Source organism: Caretta caretta, chromosome 6 (genome assembly GCF_965140235.1).
Source record: "Caretta caretta isolate rCarCar2 chromosome 6, rCarCar1.hap1, whole genome shotgun sequence".
NCBI lineage: Eukaryota > Metazoa > Chordata > Testudines > Cheloniidae > Caretta > Caretta caretta.
Window position 1 is genome coordinate 123502167 of NC_134211.1, and position 21781 is coordinate 123523947.

Consider the following 21781-nt stretch of genomic DNA (forward strand, 5'->3'; position numbering starts at 1 on the left):
CCCACCCGCACCCTGCGGCCGGGGGGCGTCGGAAGCGGGCCGCAGGGGCCCCTGGGTCGCAGCGGCGGCTGACGCCGGGGCCCCGCGGGACAGAGCGAGCGCTCAGCCCGGCCCGCCGCTGCGTCCATGGCGACTCCGCCGCCCGGGCAGGCCGGGCGCTGATGCGGGGAGCGTTGCGTGGCTCTGTGCTGGGGCTGCGCTGCGTGACGGCGATCTGCGCAAGTGAGGGGAGGGGGCGCGCTGCCCTTAGGGGCTGGGTGTGCCTGGGGCTGTGATGTGTGCCGGTTGTGCTGACTTGTGTCTGGATTGGGGGGCGGGGGGGGGGTTGAAAATTCATGCGCACAGGTGGCAAGTGAAGGGGGGCGCTGCTGCAGTGAGGGGCTAGGTGTGTTTCGCGTTATTGTGTGTGTGGGTTGTGTTGGTGCTGAGAGAGTTGTGTGGGCGCCGAATGGGGCGGGGGTGCGTGTGTGTGTGTGTGTGTGGAGTTATTGTGTGGGTGCCAGTCTTGGAAGAACTGGCAGCTGGGCCAAGTAATCCACCATCTGCGCAGTCTCCTTCATAGAATCCATGGAATTATTTTATGGAAATTAGTTGTAGAGTCCATGGCGGCGGTTGTCTGAGTTGTCTGATATCACAATGGTCTTGGAGTCTTGGTATGGGATGGATAGATACCTTGCCGTGAGTGTAATTTATAACCTCAAAATGGCAAAGCTTAAAAATTTACTGCAAATCCTAGTAATGGTTGAACCTAATGATATTTGGAACAAAAAACTCTCAGCCATGCTTGTAGCTATTTCCATTGCTTCATGCTGACTCAACAAACATTCTGGGCTTCAGAGTGACAACCTTGTATAGATGGAGCAAAAATTGTACCTGAAGCCAAATGGGCAGGGTCTAAAGGGGACAGAAAAGGTGGAATCCTGGAAGTATGGTCTCTAGAGTCGCTGCTAGTGCATCGCCGTTTTTCACTCCCTTTTGAATTTGCTACTTTGTCGTAACTTTTGTTAGGTGGAGGCGTGAAAGGGGAGAAACTGTTCTAAAATGATACTGTGTATGTAAACTAAAGTAGTCATGATCTTACATGACTCCTGAGAAAGCTGTATCCCTTTTTTCTTGAGGTAGAGTTCAGAAAGGTCACACAATGAGAAGTTCTTCTAGTTCCACTGTAACTGAAGACAAAGGCTTCAGTTGAAACATGCATGTCTCAGCTTCTTGCTTACCCTTGGTGTGTTGCTAAAAAGTGACCATTTGTGGCTCTATGTGTGTCTATGGGGAGGAGGGATATGAAAACAGTGTGACTAAGTCTTAACAGGTTTCCATCCTGTCTTCCTACAGACATTGCAATATGAAAACATTTCTGTGTAAACACTTCGAAAAGTCACTCTTCTGTGATCAGTTGGGAGGAGGGCAGCTGGCTGAGCTATCGGTTTCTGAAGAATTTAAGGTGTGGCTCTAGCCAGAAAAGGGACATAGTTTTTTTTTTTTTAAAAAAAAGGCACCCCCTCACTCAGCAGATTTGCTCTCTGCGTAGTCAGTCATAGCTCTGCTGGCTTTAGTGAAAGCATAATATTTAGGTTTACCTCTAGTGCTGGAGAGCCAGCATAGCCAACAGGGAGTAGTGAACTGGATTATGTTCCTCATGTATTGCAAACAGAATTGTTTAATTCTATTTACAGGGCTAATTTGAGCCACCTGTGGAACCCCAGGGGATTGCACAAGTGGTTTGGCCTGCAGTACTTGGTTTACTATTTATGTTGGAAAGAAAAGAACCTAGATAGCCTCTCATCCCAAATTGAGTTTGTGGTGTTGGAAAAACTGTCTTACTGCACATCAAATGTTTCCATTTTGAAAGTATCATTTAGAAACAATGAACATGGATCACAATGCCGTGTTTAATGACTTTCAGAATAGAACTATACTACTATGACAGCAGGCCGAAGTAGATGCTAATACTAGCCTGTGAGTGAGGATGATCCAAAATGGTCTGGGGAAACAAGCACACAGCCATCATCCTCATCCTTGCAGCAGCCAGGAGCCTGAGAAAGAGTAAAGTAGTAGAGTGCCATCACAACAGACGCATAAGTGGAGGAAGAAGTCTCCATTCCAGCAGTCATAGGGAACAAACTCAAGACACCTTTCCAGAGGCTGCATCTTGGACTCCATCTTCATCAGAGACTAGAGACAGCAGAAGAATGCTTGGATGACGTTTGCCCTTGCTACTTTTTTAGTGAGGAGACCCTCCTATCTTCAGTATTGGCCTCTGGTAAGGTGTCTGATAAACTGCTCGAGGCCTGAGTTTAAAGATAAAATTTCTTCTGATCACTAAACTCGTGATGATTTCTTTTACTGAATGATTCATTTAGTGTGTCTGCCTTCAATAATTTTAGAATTGTTGACTCTTATTTAAAGATAAGGTTTAATTAAACCACCCCAGCAAAAAAGTTCTGGCACGTCTGAGTAGTTGCAAAGAAACATTCATGGGACTTCCCCTCCGTAACTAATTCCTGACAAAGTCGTCTTTATGGACAGAGGAAGCTATATGTAAACTAAGATAAGTGGACTAGTACTTTCGTGTAGTTGCATATGGGTTCAGAACCTTACTTCAGTATCTTTCTAAACTCTAATTTATTCCTTTAAGACTTGCTCTTCATAATGTGATCATTTAGCTTTATATATGGATTTTGTTAGCCCTGATTTCTCAGGAGTGAGTGTATAAAGGAAACTCCTATGTATGGTGGCTACAGTAGTAAAATTTAGCTAAAGATGGTGAACTACTTCTTATTCCTTCTGCTTGGCAACGGTGTTCTGATATGCTTGGCATTCAGTCAAAGCTACCTGTGGTGACAGAACATTTGCTGAGCGGTGGATCTGACTGTTACAACAAGACCCACGAGGGAGTGTGTATAAAGAGTGGTGCAGGAAATGGGCAGTGGTTGGTGTGGTGCAATTACAAATTATATGTAAAATGGTTTAGAACTCAGAGGGCTATCTGTGAAGGAACTGATTACTTTCTTTCTCACCTTCAGTAGGATAATTTTTCTAATACTTCATTTTAGACTTCACTAAGTCTAAGTTTTCAAAAAAAGTGACTTGTAAATATAATAGGGAAAATGCACACTTTTTTTCATTTAATATAGTTTGTTAAACACTTTGCATGTAGGCCAAATTTGAAGGTTTGGAATTCTGCTTTCATACCTAGCACAAGAGGCCCCTGATTGGGGCCTCTAGATGCTACTGAAATATTAACAACTCTTATTATTTTAAATATTCACAGTGCTGTACTGGCATTAGTGTATTACATGTGTATTTAATAGGGTGTCTTATTTCAGGACTAAACTTGCAAAATCAGTTGCATATCTGATTCATGATTTTAACTTGTAAGTTGCAGAAACAGGATTGCTAGATACGGTAAAAGTATAGAAATTATTTTCTGACTTCAGGAATAAATATGTAAAGACATTTGGTCCACATTTTTCTGATATTTAACTTTCCTTTTTTGGCCCAGTATGAAAAGATAAGACAAGATTTGTTTCTTGTGTATTGCAAGTCCATTTTTCACTGTGTTTAATCCTTTATATTGTCTCTTTCTGCATGTTCTGAATCTTCAACTAATTTCATGTAGTTATATAATTTTGGGAGGATGGGGGTAGTTCCTTTTTGTTAACTGAAATATATATATATTTTTTTTTAGAGTGAATCTCTGGTGGTTTGTGATGTTGCTGAAGATCTGGTGGAAAAGTTGAGAAAATTCCGGTTTCGCAAAGAAACCAACAATGCTGCCATTATAAGTAAGCTAAAATCATTGCCAACAAAAGCTACAAGGTCTTACAGAAAATCTCTTTGATAATTTTTAGCTGCTGCAGCAAAATGGTGTGGACTATGCTTCTACTATACCACTAACTTTGATATTTTCCCATTCCCTCTTAACAATAGAACATTATTTTATAGTATGGAACTAAAGCTTTCAGAATAAAAGCTGTTACACTTGCTGATAATAGAAATACTTATGTGCTTAAACACTACTTAAAGTGGGGAAAAAGTCTACCACTGGCTGCAAGAAGGTGGAGAAAAAGCCAAGACTTGATCCTCTTAAGTTTATTTGACATGCTTAAAGTAGACTAGTTTTGTAACAAAGTTTTGGGGGAGAAGTCTTGACTGCACTGAAGTTAAAACTCCCATTGACTTCTGTGGGGCCAGAATTCCACTCACTGATCGTTGTCAGAGGGGGCGGGGGAGAAGAGGAGGGAGTGAAAATACAAGATAATGCAGTAGGTGGGTTAAATAAAAAGCTGATTATTATATGCATGTAATTCTAGAAAAGTTGCAATTTTAACCTTTAATAAAAAAAAGGGGGGGGTGGAGACAGAGCCCCCTATAGATGCACAGTTCACCTATGTTATGTTTTTATTATAGTGAAGATTGACAAGGATAAGCAGCTGGTGGTACTGGATGAGGAGCATGAGGTTTGTTAAATGAACTGTAAATAAGAATATCTTCAGCTTGCCATGTATTGTTGCCACTGAGGTACTGTCTTAGTGTCAAATTGTTTTCAAACTGTTAATCTTATTTGGGTCATGAACCTCCTTCAAATGCATGGTTACTCTGCAGGTGAAGCATGATACGCTATTAATTGAGCTGTATGGTAGCAATTGTACTGCTAATTATCTAAACAAAACAGTTTAAGCTTTAAAATGTTAATTAAATTATATTTGAATCAAAATTAGGCAAAAAGCATCTCTCTCTCCATTTGCTGGCTCTCTGGAAGAATTCTTGCTGAGCCTTTTGCTGACTTGCACTCTGGACTCTACATTGACCTGCCATTAGTTAGAAGTTAGGATTGTGTTAATCCCTGTAGACAGGTGGCGTAATAACTTTATCTCAGTGTGTAGTGTCAGCCCACACAACACAAAATCTTATGCAATGATTTGAGAAATAACTTTTACCTCTTTCCCAGAATGTTAAATATAATATTTGAAGAGGAATATTGGCCACTGTGAATTGTTTGGCTTGTTCACTAGTCCAGGAACTGGTCCCAAGGGCTAGATTTCAAGATCCGTTTGTATTGCTGGTTGTAGCAAATCTTGCACACTCGTGTTCAGTAGCTGGGATTGAAATATGTGGTGAGTGTCAGTATATCTAAGACTAGAATGGAGCCACAAAACGTCAGTTTCCTAAACAGATTTTTTTTTTATTAACATTAAATCTCTTATACAAAATTACTAAATCAGTTTAGCAATCATTTAACGGTGGAATCTTCCTATGACTGTTCCCATAGGATTGTTCTCAGTTAAATTGTAGATATATAACTGTAAATGTAGCAGTGTCTCTTACTCCCATGACCTTTGTACTCTAGCCTGTATAGTGTGTAGGTCTGAGTTCACCTATTTAAAGACTGCTTGTGTTTTAATATTACTAGGGCATTTCCCCTGATGAACTAAAAGATGAGCTGCCTGAGAGACAACCTCGATATCCTTTTTTCTAATGTTGCTAGCATTGTTTTGTTTACTGGAAAAAAATTAAATCTAAAATACATTGGAAATTGAATTTTTTTTTTTCCCAAACGGGTATTTGCCTACAGTGGAAATTCTCCCTACGTTAATTCAAAAATTGATTAATTTTCATGATCTATTCTGTAGTCCTATGCCATTTCTTAGCAAAGACTTGTACAATGGTATAGTGAAGTCTCTACTTCTAAGATTTGGTTACTTTCACCATGTTTTGAATGGCTTTCAGTCTGCTCTTTTGCAGGGACATTCAGCACATTAATACAACAGAAAGATTTAAATCTAACACTTTAGCTATAGATTCTGCATTTAACGGTTAGCAAAACACACCACCATCCAATGTTTGATGTGCAAAGAGCTACCAACAAATAGTTTGCAAAGATAGCATTCAAAGAGCAGCAAAAATTCTCTTTAGAAAAAGAAATCTATTTAGCTGATACTTCATAAGCAGATATTTAAAACATTGTAGAGAGAAATCCTTGGGAAAGGACTTTATAGTGAAAAGGACAATATTGAGAACTAACATTTATTTTACAAAATATTCACACAAACACCTGTCTCAGATGGGGGTTATGTTACTGAAAAGCAGGGTAAATCCTCCAATGGCTCAAACTCAAATCAGAAGAGAAACCAAGATGAAACAGTACAGAAATTGATAAATGTAAGCATCTTTTAGAACAGACAGCAAAGAGATTTATTTTGCCTATATCAAGCTCAGCTAATGAATGTAAGGATTATGTTCTAAGAGATCAAAGAGTTGTATTTTTTTTAGTTTCTTTAACCTCAGGAAAACATTCATTGTGTATAGTTACAAGTATCAGCATGATGATGGAAGAGTTTCTTATCCATTGTGCTTTATCTTCTCCAGTCCAGTTGGTGAGTGAACATTGTGAATAGCCGTTCCTATATCCTATAAATGTGGAAGTTCTTGTATCTAAGAAACAAAAAAGGCCTAATGCTTAAGATCAGTGTTTTTCACACTTAAGGCCAAATTTGTCAGTATGTACCCTCTGGCCCAACTCTGACACAAAGGGGTTGCAAATTCACAGTAATGGCTTCCTGACAAAATTCTTTGGAGGGGAGTTCCTGGCAGGCACAGAGCCAGTTGTATGCTACCTCCTACAGGATGTCAAATATTCCTGTGTCCCAGCTGCCAGAACAGCTCTTGCAGCTGAGACCCACATTAGAGCAACTCTCAGGCTGCCTTAGTCTGTACCAGGGACCGAGTGGCCCTGAAGAAACCTAGGAATGCGGAGGAAAAAAGCCAGCTCAGCACCTCCACTTTGTTACAAGCTCTGGTTATACACAGGGAATGAATTGGGCCTCTTGAGATCAGTCTGCACGTTCTGAATTATAATAGGGTGGCTTTCTGCAGCTATTAAATTACATTGTGATCCTCGAGAGAGTGCATTATTTTACCCTTCACTACTCTGCCTGCTAGAATAACCAGGTGGGTGTTAAAGTTTAGCAATAAAAGTCCACATCTTTTCTGTATCTTCAGTAGTTCATTTCTGTAACAAGTTCTAAACTACGCCTGCGGTATTAGGTTCTGCTCTGTGAGAGCTCGACCAATGGTGAGATGCTTCATGGGAGACCTTACCTAAAATTCATTTCTGTAATTATTGTATCTCTAGATTTTGTTTCTAGAAGTTCCTCTCTATTTTCAGTGTTTGGCTAAAACTATACAAAGAGTCAGGACATAGATGGCTTGCTAAATGAAATAAAGCTGGTTATTTTTTTTTTTTGTCCAATCAGTTTATTTTTTTGTTTTGCCCTGAAAGATATTGTGCAAGATTTGTGGCTGCACTCAGATAAAACTGCATCTGTAGTTCAGGAGGAAATGGGAATCTATTAGAAACAGCAGCAAAGGTAACTTGCTTTCATGCTCTTGCAGAATATAAGATAGCAGGAAGAGGTAATGGGTTTAGCCTCTGCTTTGCTGGCGCTGAAGTTTGAATTGTGATACCATTAAGCTTAATAGTTATCTTGCTCTCTCGAGTACAGTTGTAAGCAGAACTACAGACACCGCTAGATATGACGACCAATCCAACCCACTTTCATATCACTTTAATATAGTCTTGACAAGTACTAAATATTCAAAACAACATTAAAAGATGATACTGTGTACAAAGAAACAATTGGGTCATTCTGTTGATTGGAAACTTCTGGTATACAAGCTGGATTTTAAAAAAAATCTTGTTAATGGATTTCAGTCAAACTGTCCAACACAGCTTTGCTTTCCTTCTCCACAACTACAGGATGCAAGCCTGAACAACAGATGATGTACGCTGGGAGCAAGAATAAGCTTGTACAGACAGCTGAACTCACTAAGGTATAATTTAATATCTAGCTGACCAGTTGCAAGAATCTTTCATAAAAAGCAGAATGTGAGTGTACATAAGATAGAACAGTATCTTGCTAGTCTCTCACATGTACACAATACAACAGAATCATTATGTTCTTGCATGTTTTAAATTGCATTCAGCAGGTGTCTATCTTGCAGGAAGCCTAAAGAAAGAGGGGAGTAAGCATGGAGATTTTATGGATGTGGGGTGTTTTTGTTTTTGTTTTTAATTAGGGGACAGGGAGAACGAATGCTTGTGGAGCATTATCTAAAGTGTCTCTAACTGTTAGAGGGTATTTTAATAATAGTTAACACAATTTGTCAGGTCAGGAGGATAAAAAGGCCATCCTATTTACAAAATAGAATATTCTAGGATAAGATGAAGTCTACAGTGTGATTGCAGGCTAGGGCTAATGCACATTGGCTGGGCTTTAGCTCTTCTGTAGTTATAGTATTGTAGCTCTCGGTATTATATAACTGGAACAGATGAGAAGGCAAGAGTGGGAGACCCACTGATCAACTGGACACAAGTGTTACCTATATTATAATAGGTGAGAAAATGTAAATAATGCCTGTTTTAATAGCAGTCTTGATCAGTAGATTTCAAAGTGCTTCATGCTATTTATTCTTTATAATATTCTTGAGAGGTAGAAAAGCATTATTTTCCCCAAAAAGATTAATTGACTTGCCAAAGGTCACACATGATGGAGCAGGTAATCGAATTGGGTTTCCTGTATCAGTGCCCTAACCGCTCTTTCCTCTCCTAGATTCTGGGGGTATGACGCTATTGATTTGCATATGCCTCAGACTTCAAAACACAATCTAAACAAGGCAGAAGCTTGTTTTCGGTTAATAACATGGTAATAGCTAACCCTAGAACGTAGACTAGCTGATCTCATAAGGCTTTTCCATCTCCCTGCCAGTATGTAGGTGCCACATGTTTGCTAAAAAAAATTCCTCCCTTTTTAGGCTTTATACCTTTGACATTCTTAGATTAAGACTAGAAGGGACCATTGCAGTCCTCTAATCTGATTTGTTATATAGCACAGGACATTGACCTTCACCTAGTAATTCTGGCAGTGTAATTCATGTAATTCACTGTAATTCATGGTTGAACTAGGATGTTTTTAATAGAAGTACATTATCTTGATTTAAAGCTTTCAAATGATGTGGTAGAACCTCCATCTCTTGATAAGCTGTTGCAGTGGCTAATTACCCTCACTTAATGTGCCTTATTGTGGTGAACCCTTCATAACCATCACTGAAGCATGAAACACCTTAGGCGTCTTTTCTAACAATGGTAGAATGGGTCTTGCCAACTTTATTGCCAACTCAGTGTTTCTAGGCCAATTGCAGAAGCATCATCCGGTTGGATGGTTGGTTCTGACACTGTTGGGTCAGAAATAGGAGGTTATAAAATCTGCCCCGGACACCTGCAGTACAGCTGGAAGTTAATGCTGAAACTCACAGGAGCTATTCTGCTGTTCTCTTCCCCTTCCTATCTTGGTTGCTACCTTTGTAAATCTTATACAGTTGAAGGGGATAAGTGGGAGGAAGCAGGCTTTAGAGAGCTGGCTGTTTGTTTTGGCAGAAGGAGACTGTTTCATAGGCTTGGAAGGAACTGAGGCATGAGAACAGAAAAGAGGGGGGACAAGGGATGGGATCCCCTGAGGAGAAAGGTGAACTTGGGCTATGCACAGCTCATCTACTTGGTGAATGGGGAAGACGGTCAGGTTTCCAGAGGCAAGGGAAGCTAGAGACCAGCTGCATGTGGGGTTTACCCTTTTTTTGGCAAGAACCACAAACCATTTGAAAACTGCCTGAAAGAGGGCCAAGGAATAGAGTCAGATTTGTTCTTCTAGAACTGACCCCACTCCATACCCAGGTCGGGGTGTTAACTTTCTGCTTCAGATTTAGATTTTAAATATGCTTTATTCATACCTCTTACAGAAGCTTCATTTAATTCTGGCTCATGCTAAGGCCTCTCCTGATCTGACTCTTGTACATGACTTAATCGACTTACCCCACTTCTTGGTAGATTAGCCTAGTGTCTGTTATGCTAGTCTGTGCTATCATATTGATCTTTTTTCCCATCCTTTACTTAACAAATCAATATGCCAGTAGACAGCAGTGAATAACAGATTGAACATGAGAATCTGTGTCTGTAGATTGGGCTTGGGAGGATAGAAAGCAAGAAAAAGATGGTGCAAAAGTGGAAATAAACAAAGGGACAAAAAAATTTAAAAAAACAAGACCTAAATAAAAAAAACAAACTTGGGGATTACTAAGAAGGTAGAATGGATGGGGAGCAGTAAACAGGTGATTCGTGCCCAGCAATAGGTAAATTCACTGGGGATTTTATGTATTTTGTTGTCCCTTTTACTGTCAGCTGAATACTGTAGTGTCAACATAGCGCTCCGCGCGTGCACGTGTACACAAGTACGTGTATAGTGCTGAAAATGTGACTTACAATTTCACATTGGTCTTAATAGTATGGTCAAAATATCGTGCGGTCTTCTCTTGGTATATAGTATGTCTTTTCTTGCTAATAATTCTAACTTGATTCTCCACAACTTCAATTTTTTTATCTTGCTTGCATTAGATAACAGAATGTTCTCCAGGCTCTGTGGACATGTTATTGATGAAACATTGTTTTATATTGACTTGGCAATTGACTGTCCTAAAAAGATTGTACCTCTTTTGAGTGATGCCCAAGGATTCCAACTGGAGTGGAGTAGTGTAAAATTAATCTATTCTGTGCCAGTATCAAAATCCAGAGATCCTTTCCTGCTGGGTGTGTACTGAGCAGGGAATGGTGTACTTGTTTCTGTTTCATTTGCTGTATCAAGGCCTTACTAAAAACTCTCCAAGTCTTTGTATGTATTTAATACTTAAATCAACAATGCGTACTGACAAGGTACCTTTAAGTAACAGATGAGCAAAATATTATGGTGATATTTTGAGGATTCTGCCAGTTTACAAGTTGTTCTTAATCATGGGCTGAAAAAACTTAAAAGGCTTCAGTTAATTCAGCCCAGAATATAGTAATTGTATTGCAAACAGGAAGAACCTTCACATATTGTAGTAAATATATTAGCATCCCTGAGCTGTGGCTGACCATACCACTTCAGAGTCACTTAAAAGATTGTTTGCTTATGTTATATCCTTATCCTATATATAATGTAGAATCTTAAGAGAGCTACAAATGAAGTAGCAAGTCCCAGAAACAGGAATTATGGCTCTCCCTAACTTGATCAAACTGTAACATGTATTTCCATTAGTCTCGCATTTTATTCAAGGTTCTTAACCTGTCCTTGCAAAAATGTGCATGAAGCAAAATGTTAACATGATGATTCCTAGTGTATCGTGACTATTTTTTAAAAGTACACTAATGCATTTTATCAATAGAAGTGTGGTGTAATGTGTTCTGTTCTTCCAAGTACTGGAATGTAAATATTTAACCTAATGCCATTTTGTTTTAGGTATTTGAAATAAGAAATACAGAAGACCTAACTGAAGAGTGGCTGCGTGAGAAACTGGGCTACTTCCATTAAGAGAACCTCTATATTAAGTATTTATATACCATCCTGACAATACTGGAACCAGACATGAATACTAATGCCTAAAAATGCACTGTATTTACAGCAGTTTCCTGCAGTATATTTCTAGTACAAAGTTTGGGCAAGGGGAGGAAGATTAGTCTCCTTGAAGTAAAACTTTGCGAAGTGTTTCCTTGTGTATAACTCTAAAGGGGAATACTTCTCTGCAGGGATTCTCTTTTTGCACTCTTGTGACTAATATTTCTATAATTACTCCAGTTCAGTTCAGAAACTGTTAACGATTTTACAAACATTTGGAAGCTGACACTAACTTCCTGAGCTGCAAATGCACCCTTTGACAGATACTGTATACTAGCAGCTTATATGTTAAAATAGCATAGTGCCACTTGTTAAAATGGAGAATTTTTTTTGAATTTCCCAAATTAAAGTCTATGGAAGTGTTTAATATTAAACTGAAACCAAGTATTTATATGACCAATAACGTGAAAAAAATTCTTTTTAGGACTTTTCAGGAGTGATTCTCTTTCATTTTAATGAGTATCTCAGTTGATTGTGAGTCAATCCAACTAAATTTCAGGGCAAAGGTCTATGACAACTAGTCAGTCATAAACTAGTTTCTATAAGACTATTTTATAACTCTTAAGGGCTTAATTACAATATCGGTTACATGCATTCTGGATTTTTACATGCAAGACTTAGTATTACACTATTTATAAATTAACCTCTTCACTCACATTACCTGTTATATGAACACCTGTTAATACTGTGTGCCTTTAATTTGTTAGCTTTAAAAAGGACTAAATTTTACACTATTTACTCCAAATTTGATAAAAACTAACCTTTGTTAAATGGTTTAAGTAACATGTTTTCTAATGCCTAGTGGTGCAACTAAACATTTATAAAATAAAACACACTTCGACTTAAAATGCCAGCTATCTGCTCCCCTCAGTAAAGACCTGGGAGTGCAGGAGTTCAAAGCTCTTAAGGTCTTGTGAGTGATTTAGAATAGTCTGATTTTGTTGTTGAGAAACCTTGGCCGTATATAGACCTTGTATCTTTTTTTTTTTTTTTTTAAATGAAAGGAGGTCTCCTAGCTTAATTGCTTGTTAGTCAAAACTACATTCCAGCTAGGACTTCTGTGCGTAAGTAACCTCATTCAATCTTTAAGTTTCATCTCTTTTTGGTAAAACAGCAAAAATTCTAATATGAAAATAGTACTTTTTATAATATTGCTAAAAACTAACCTTTTAAAGGGTCTGTTTTTATATTAAAGTAGAATAGTAGTTTGAGTTGGGATATCCTATTTAGCCCATGCAGTGGCAAACAGGTACTCCTGTGACAATATCTCAGTTATGACTCGCGTGAGTGTTTGTCATGCTACTGAATAAGTGGTTTCTCATGAGCAGCTTCCAATCATGAACAGTTGTAGCTTAAAGTATAGTTGCCCTAATAATGTGTGTGTTTTGGTGGGGAGGAGTGAATTAATCAGTTGTTAAATTGGGAGGCCAGTATTACATTCTGTAAAACCTTTGCTGGGAGAATGCATGTTTGCTTGCAAGCACATGTTGTGTAAGAGTATTAAACATGACTCTGTTTAAGAAGACCACATGGACCCATGCAGTGCTCTTCAGTAGCAGCAGTTCATGTTTAGCTTGACTTATTGATTTATTCCTCCTTCATACACACATCTCTCAGACATAAGAGGGCTTTTCAAGGTGCAGAAGTGATGATGTGATTGAGAAAGACCATTAGTTCAGTGTAGGAAAAATGACTTTAACTGGAGGAAATAAGATCCTTATGTTGATATATTAAACTGGAACAACATTATTTCCTCATTTCCCCGGACAGAACATGTATTGATTGTAAAAATGTTCCTTTGTCTTTCTCATGTGCTACAGATCAAGAGAAGCAGTTTCTTTAGTGGCAGACTTGTATAAATAAGGCTTTGGTCTTTAAATTGGTATTACTTTCAAAAGCCATTAAAAAAATAAGACTAGAAGGTTTTGCTTCACTTGTCTTGCATGAACTCTAAGGCATTGTGATGTCAAAGTCCAGTAGGGCAGAAAGAAACTGCCCTTTGCGCTGTGAGCCCATGACATTCTCTAATATTCAGCCTAGCTTGTGGTGGGAAACCGGGATTTGTAAACCCCTGACCAGACCAGTGTGCTTTGTACGCTATGTTGGACTGGCAGTAGCCACTTTCACAGGAAGAATGCTCATAAAGGGGGGAAATGTGCCCCGCCAAGAAAACTGTTCTTAGTTTGTCTCTTTAGATGAAAATATGGGGTTTTCCGCACTAAACTTATAATTGTACTTAATTTGTAAGTGATTCTGTGAGAGTCACCAGTTCTCTGCACATGGTCTCCTCCTGCCTTGATTCCAAATACCAAGAGCACTTCCTCCTGTTCAGTTCTTCCCATTCCTTTCTTCAGCATTTCACCATTCCACCCACCCCATTCAGATCTCAGATGTTCCTGCTGCCCTATCTTCTGTCTTCCCTCCACTGCACCCCATACCCCACAGTCTTCCCTTTATGCTGCTCCTCAGGAACCTCCTTTGCCTAACTCCCAGTCATATGGGGGCTGTTCTGAAGACTATTGTGATGGGTAGGGCCTACACAGGCAATGAATTCCTAAAAGCCTTGGTGGACCAGGCAGCATGTTCTGTAAGTTGTGGGAGTAGGGTGCTGTCTTTGTCCCCTGTCTTCTCAGCTCTGCAGCAAAAGGGAAGGAAGTAACTGCAGCTACTGTGTGGGGAGTCCTTGTGCAGAACAGCTGCTGTTTTAGGGCTAATCTAGACTTCATATATGTCAAGATACTGTACTGTCTCCTGCTGCTCACTGTCCAGTTCTCAAGGTCCCAGGACTGGCTCTGAGATATGGTAGTGTGCAGAACTATAGTACTTTTAAAGTAAAGGCATAACTAACCACATTCAAATCTATACTGTGGATGTGAGATTTGTAATGCTGTCATATCGCTAACTGCCCAGTCTTGTTCAAACTGCCTTTCTTTACAGCTACCCATGAAGATTAGCAGGAGGCAGATGCATGGTGTTCAGAAAGCCAGTATATTCTAACTTTGCTTATCATTGTTAGTTTAATTTATGCCAGTCTGATGTAACCAAACTCCTCTCTTCTCTGCCAGTGTTTCGGAGATCTCTAAAGAGTACTCAAAACATGGGGCAGAAGAGTGCTTTAATTATCATGAGACTTGCTAACCTTTGTAGCTAAAGATCACTCAGCATTTTCTATTAGAAACTCTGGCTTTTTTTCAGGAGTCAGTAACTCCACCATAAAAACGTTTCCTGACCAGAAACTTTAGAGGTCTCCAACAGGTGGAGTTTTTCTGCCACACTTAATTTGGCTGTTTTAAATTTCAAATAGGTGTATGTGGCAGGGAGGAGGGGGAGGAATCTCTTGTAATCCCATGTGTGAGAAAAAGCCAAACTGACTAAAGCATGAGAGTTTTTGCATGTTTTCACTTCATAAGATGGACTGGTTCTACTGCATATGTTTGTGGAAAAAATTTGGTGGTTTAAAAATATTTCTCGTACTATGTATGCCTCCCTTGATAAACCAGAATATCAATAATGCTGGGACCTACACCTTTCCAATGTATTGTGTAAATGTGCCTTGTACATTCCCACTGATGATATTTTTGTGTCTTAAATGGCTTTTAGTCCAGAAGTTACATTAATGCTAAGGATCAAAGTTAAATGTGCAAAAGCAAGGGAATTCCGATTTTAAAAAAAAAGCTCCATGATTTCTCAGTTGTGCGTTGGAATGTAAGCATGTCTCAAAACATTCTGCTCAAACTGCAATAGTGAGTTGTAATGGGATGGGAGTGGAAGCTCTCCACTTCTTCCTTTGCATTTATTACGTTGGGTCAGGCGTACAATGTTACCTTTGGGTGCTGATTATGTATGCCAAGGCAAGCTGCCAGTGCTATGGATGTTAAAAGATGATCAGGAGGTTTGAAATATTGATGGTCAAACTTATTAATCTAACAATTCCATGTAACTGTTAATGTCAATAACTGGCACAACTTCCATCTGGTATTTAGTCTCTGCTAGTTCATACTGCATGTTTATTTTTAAACCAAATGTTTTGCTCAGCATGGTGCTTGTACTGGTTTAAATAAAATGTGAATACTCAAATCACTTTGTTTCTTGTTTTAGCTACCTACAGAACGCTAGGCAAGGTCTAAAGACATGGTCCACGTGCAAACTAGCCACAATAGGCCTTTATTCCACTCTCTCTTGTAAGCAGCTGGGACTGTGAGTAGGCCCATCTGGGGAGAGAAGGAGCTAGTGGACCTGGTGGGTGGGAAGAGTACAGGTGCCATGCCATGATTCTTTCCTCCTCCACCTGTGGGATCAAGGTTGACTGTGGCAATTGGGGAGGACTCTACCTCTTAACCCTGTGAGGCTTCATCTTCCATAAAATAGGGCTAACTGTTGCCCTTAACTAACATCATCGCAGCTGGAGGAAGCAAATGGAATCATGATTCTCCATTGCCTTGGGTTGCTGTAAAAATAAGATCAAATCAGAATGGTAACACCTGTGCAAAGGGAGTAAAAGATGACCCAGTCAAGAATGGGCCTTAGCACAAATAATACTCGTAGGTGTGGGGTTTCAGGGCAGCAGTCCTTAGACCCCCTTCTAAAGGAACCATGGACAGGGTTGATCAGGTTCATTGCTTTGATTCCATAAACCTGCCTGCTGCTCCCAGCTAAATTATTCTGGGGAAGCTATGCTGTTGAACTTAGCTTATGTGTACACACAGCTTAAGTTGGTATAAGTTAGAAGTGTGAATAAGCTAACACCCCCACACACCCCCGAAGTGATGTAAGTTACACTGACCTAAGCATCAGTGTGGACAGCACTATGTCTGCAGGAGAGCTTCTCCCCCTGACCTAGCTACCGCTGCTTACAGGGGCTGGAGTTAAGTTGATGGGAGAGCACTCTCCCATCGACTTAAAGTGCCTACCCTAGGAGCGCTATAGTGGTGCAGAAGTGCCACTGTAAACTCAGTAACATAGCCATAGCCAAACTTCCCCCTTCCTTGCCTGCCTCTTCCTTTTGATCTAGCTCTGCTATTGATTGATCCTGCTTCCTAGTTAGGGAATAAGCCCCCTAACATCTTGGTGCCGGTGACTCGGATGCATGGTATTGGATAGGTGAGTGGCAGCCTGTAAGTCCCCCTCCCCGACAGTCCGCGCAGCTGCTTGGAGGGAGTATAGTGAACTCTCGTGATGGTAGTTGCGGGTTCTGGCAAGCCAGGGTAGAGGACTTTTTGGATAAATGGATAAGGAAGAACCAGGGTCCATACGAGGTGCAGGGGTCAACCTGGGATGAGATTAAAAAGGAAATGGAGGAAGTGTTAGGGGACCCAGAGGGATGGGGGGTGGCTGAGGAGCCCACCCTCCTTGGTATATGGGTAGTTGAAGAAGGTCCCTCCCCATGGGGACTGAATGCCTTCCAGGGAAAGGAGACACTTCAGTCTGCTTGTGAGAGGTTTGAAGTAAGGGCAGCATTATGGGAAGCTGCCAGTAATCTTTCAAGTTTGGTGCTGCTTCAGCAAGGGCTGCTGAAGGGTTGTAAATTAGTTAGGGGTAGTTAAAAGATGATTTGGCACAACAGGGTTTAAAGTCAAAAGCAGAGTTAACAGACTACCTTTAGAGACTGGAGCTGGGACTTGGTTCTGGGGGAATGGAGAGAAAGAAGGGGGAGGGGAAAGTTTCAAAGTGCAAAATGGCAGGGTTTGCAGGAGCAGGTAACAACCCCCACTCTTCTCCCAGAGCCAGAATGAGAACCTGGGGATAAGGGTTCCCAACTGTTTCAACCCAGGGAGCCTACTCTTGGCTCAGAGCTAACTATGTCCTTTTCTTCTTTTCGTTCTTTTTCTCAGTTTACTTAATTTGCTGCTGGTAGCCTAGACTCTAAACTGACGTAACAGGTTTAATTGGTTTCTTTCCACCTCTTCCTGCTGCCTTTCCACACTTTTTTGTTTTTCTGAAGTTTTAATGGAGGGTACTTTGGATACTTATGTGAGATGTTTTTGGTTATTTTGGACAAAGTATGAGGGAGGGCTGCTGTATTCCACTGGAATTTTTGGAGTAAAAGATTCATGGGCATCCATGGAGACAAATATTTTACTGCCTCTTTGAACAGTCTCAAGGTAAAGACAGTACAGGTTAAGGCAGCTGTGTGGCAATAATTGTACTTGATGGCTAAGTTGTTACAGACAAATTGCACTACCTTAAAAGGAGGACTTGTGGCACCTTAGAGACTAACCAATTTATTTGAGCATAAGCTTTCGTGAGCTACAGCTCATTTCATCGGATGCATACTGTATTTTCCACAGAAGATGTTTGTTTTTTATACACACAAATCATGAAAAAATGGGTGTTTATCACTACAAAAGGTTTTCTCTCCCCCGACCCCACTCTCCTGCTGGTAATTTGTGCTGGAAATGGCCCACCTTGATTATCATACACATTGTAAGGGGAGTGATCACTTTACATAAGCTATTACCAGCAGAACAGTGGGGTGGGGGGAGAGAACCTTTTGTAGTGATAAACACCCATTTTTTCATGATGTGTGTATAAAAACAAACATCTTCTGTATTTTCCACAGTATGCATCCGATGAAGTGAGCTGTAGCTCACGAAAGCGTATGCTCAAATAAATTGGTTAGTCTCTAAGGTGCCACAAGTATTCCTTTTCTTTTTGCGAATACAGACTAACACGGCTGTTACTCTGATACCTTAAAGAACTAAATGTAGGAGTAAGTGATTTAAAGAAGTGAGTGAAAAGTTACAAAGAGCTTTTGTAAAAATTGACGATACAGGGTTTGGAGGAAAGTAAACATTTGGGAGTTGTGGAAATGGTAAAAGATAACAGTTGTGGTGTTACAAGAAGGAAGTTTTTGTTTAATGATCAAACGCAGTTATATAAATGTAACTCTATGTGCAACTCTGTGCAGTCGCATTGGATGGAAGCTTGGTAATTAAATTATCCAAGGGGGTCAGGTAGAGTGGCTACTACCACCACTAGGCTTCTGTCCCCAGAAGCCTTTACAGCTATTCTGAGGGAAAATGGGCCCTTTTCCCACAGAAATGGTCTAAAAGGGACTGCTGCAGGCAGCAGGCGGGGAGAGAATCTGATCAAAATTATTTGACTATTGGGTAATGTAATCAAAATCACTAAAGGATGGAAGGGGTTTCTATTGGAACTTAACTTGGCTGCCCCTGGTTGTGCCTAACTGTACAAGATGGAAGTGTAATCAAGGTACAGTTGTGTGTGTTAAAAAAAAAAAAAAAAAAAAAAGTAATCACAGTGCAAGGGATGTTAGGCAAAAGAGAATTTTGTGTGTGTACACAGCAAAAGGAAATGGGGAGGAATGATGGGAACACTGAGCCTTGGTGGCTCTGGGGGATCAGATTGTTGTTTTGGTGGGTGTGCATGAAAACTCTGTGGGCATGGGGGAGGCAATTACACCTTGTGTAAAATTAATATGGCTAACGTTATGGAAGTTGAACTATATGGAAGGAATGTGCATTTTCCCAGGACATGTGCAGTGTATATTGGAGAAGGGGTAAAAGAAATGCAAATAAAACATGGTACTTCATTAAAATCCTATTAGGGTTCCAAAAGGAACCACAATAGGTTGTGCTTTCTTTTTCAGATCTCTGTGTTTTGGAGTAGGGGATGAAAGTGGAAAGTAATCAGAACTCTAGTGGAAGTGGAATGTTTCCCTTTTAAGACGGTCTCTGAGCTGCTAATAGCTTTGGATCCAAAAGCAAGCTAGTAAGCCACTGTGTAAATGCAAATTACCTAGCTGATGGGCACAAAGGAGCTGCAAATAATGAATACATCTGGTCAGCAAACAAGCTACCAGAAGACTTAGATTATGGCCCTCCAGGAAAGGGAGGTGAAAAAACAAGTCAAGCCTAAAAATAAGGGGGACAGGTTAACCTTAAGGGGTGGGTGTGTGTTTGTACAGTGCTAAAATCTGAAGCTGTCTCTCAGCTATTACCTGAGAATAAACTTAAAGCTTGGTACAGCAGAGAAACTATTGCAAACTTGGTCTGTTATACAAGAGGGGAAACTGAGGTACACCACCTCATGAATTTCATAAATGACCAGTGAGTGGGGTAATTCACTAGCCTGACTATAGAACAAAATAAGGACAGCCTGGAGGTAATTCTTCTGTTTTTCCTGCAATTAGCAAGGAAATTTGTAAAAGAAAGTGGTATTATTATTATTATTATTATTTATTATTAAGCAATAATCTGTCCCCACGGGGGGGGTGTGGAAATTGTTTTTTGTTTTTCAGACACTCTACAAGCAAGCTGGTGCCATTGGAAAAATAACCAACAATACCATGGATCTGTGTTTTGTGTTTTGTCTGTGGTGTTTGTCTTGTTGCTAGCATTGTTCTGTTTTAATGAACAGAAAATCTCATTATGTGGGTGGGGGATGGCTTCAAAAGGCTGACCTTGGGGGGGAGATGTGTATGGGAATACAAAATGCTCAGCTAGGAGGCCAGCACCCATGTAATAGCTACCGTGGTACCTGGAAATGGAATGGCAACTAAGGTGGTCCCCACAAGCCCTATGGAAATAATGAGCAGGGGAGGAGCTCACTGGGAATCAATGGAGGGGTGTGTAAAATAGTGTAAATCAACAGAAGATGTTTGGATGTGCCCCTCTTCTATGACTATGGAGGAGCAGGATCAATGGCCTATGCAAGGGGTGGACAATTGGGTGTACTGTGTATAAGGTGTTTTGCTGGGAATGTACATATTACTGGGGGCACAATTACACCAGCCCATAACCAAACTACACCCATCTACATGCTGCTATCTGGACTTTGATGCACAAATGGATCTGTGAATCTTATTGCTGTGAATAATCAAACCAGGGCATACTGCCTGATTCCATACCAAGTAGTTAAGCTGGTTTGGACAATAACCCATTTCTCTGTGAACATTCAGTGGACTTATGATATGGACTAAACCATGCAAAACTTGCAGGAGCAGCTTGTTGCAACTGCTAGCAACTGGACACACATGATCTTGACCCTGTCAAAGAAGGAGGGGCAGTGTTTGGGGGGTGTCTTGGATGTTGGACCATACTGCAGTGGTCAGGACTCGGTGTTGCTGTGGATTTTGTATTGTTAACTGTACTTGTGTTACATTGCATATGGAGATAACCTATAAGTAATGTAATAACCTCTCCAAACCCTACAGTGTACTAGACAACCCAGGCCCACTCTAATGGGAAGTCTGGAACACTCATTGGAATAGGTGTGGTATGCCCGTACGAGAGAAGGTGCAGGGCACTATACTACACAAGGGGCAGTGGGACAAATGGAATATCGACACCTTCCACCTTGATGCCTGGCCCTATCAGGAAATGTCACCATATGTCTTATGCTTTTCCAGGGATACCTGGGCAGGAGGATTCCAAAAGAAAAAAAAGGGGTGGAGTGTTAGGATATAGATATTCAGGCCTGTCTGTAAATGCCTATACTCTAAGAATTTTGGTGTATTCTTATCACTTAGCTAGTTATAGAGGTATAAAAGAAAGAAAGAGAGAGAATCAAAATCACTGTCTGCCGGTGTAAGGGCCTTCTCTTACTGTGACAGTCTGAGGCCCTGTGCTTAGGCTAAGATCTTTGGCTAAGCAGCAGAGGCAGCCATAAACTGGGAAGCGAATGGTCAGATCCTCCCATTCCAAACTAGTCGCATTGAAATAAGGTGCTATTGGGCTGTTAGGAATACAATCCTGTTCTGATAATGCCTATCGCCTCCAGAGAAAGGGAAGTGCCTAGAAGATGTAAAAGGAAATTTAATTTGATAGCATCCTGTCTGGCAAGAACTCACTTATCAATAGCTAGGATGTGAAATCCTCATTTCTTTTTTGTTCGATCACTGTAGTCCCCATTTCCCTATTGTTTGTCTGTACAATCTGTCTGGTTCTGTGATTGTTTCTGTCTGCTGTATAATTAATTTTGCTGGGTGTAAACTAATTCAGGTGGTGGGATATAATTGGTTAAATCATGTTACAATATGTTAGGATTGGTTAGTTAAATTTCAGTAAAATGATTGGTTAAGGTATAGCTAAGCAGAACTCAAGTTTTACTATATAGTCTGCAGTCAATCAGGAAGTGTGTGGGTGGGGAGGAAATGGGAACAGGGAATGGGGGTGGGGAAATTGGAATCATGTTTAGCTAAGGGCAGGAATGGGAACAGGGACACAGGTAAGGCTCTGTGGTGTCAGAGCTGGGAAGGGGGACACTAAGAAAGGAAACTGGAATCATGCTTGCTGGAAGTTCACCCCAATAAACATTGAATTGTTTGCACCTTT

General features: G+C 40.4%; 1 protein-coding gene and 1 long non-coding RNA gene across 6 annotated transcripts in view; both read left to right on the forward strand.

The window, feature by feature from the left end:
* GMFB (glia maturation factor beta) overlaps nt 1-15563 on the forward strand; it is a 31294-nt gene extending 15731 nt beyond the window's left edge. For 2 of the 5 annotated variants that reach the window (XM_048852202.2, XM_048852199.2), the window contains exons 2-7: nt 3692-3788; nt 4414-4463; nt 5417-5466; nt 6298-6380; nt 7763-7836; nt 11331-15563. In XM_048852202.2, coding sequence (XP_048708159.1) covers nt 3788; nt 4414-4463; nt 5417-5466; nt 6298-6380; nt 7763-7836; nt 11331-11402 — 330 coding nt within the window. In that variant the 5' untranslated portion in view covers nt 3692-3787 and the 3' untranslated portion in view covers nt 11403-15563. Of the gene's footprint in view, nt 1-76; nt 223-1906; nt 2264-3691; nt 3789-4413; nt 4464-5416; nt 5467-6297; nt 6381-7762; nt 7837-11330 lie in introns of those variants that run through there. The other 3 variants (XM_048852198.2, XM_048852197.2, XM_048852201.2) reach the window with 3 other exon arrangements.
* Nucleotides 15564-18092: 2529 nt separating this feature from the next.
* On the forward strand, nt 18093-21781 carry LOC125637574 (uncharacterized). Its single transcript, XR_007357001.2, has 2 exons — nt 18093-18698; nt 19096-21781. It is a non-coding gene; the product is annotated as an uncharacterized LOC125637574 (long non-coding RNA).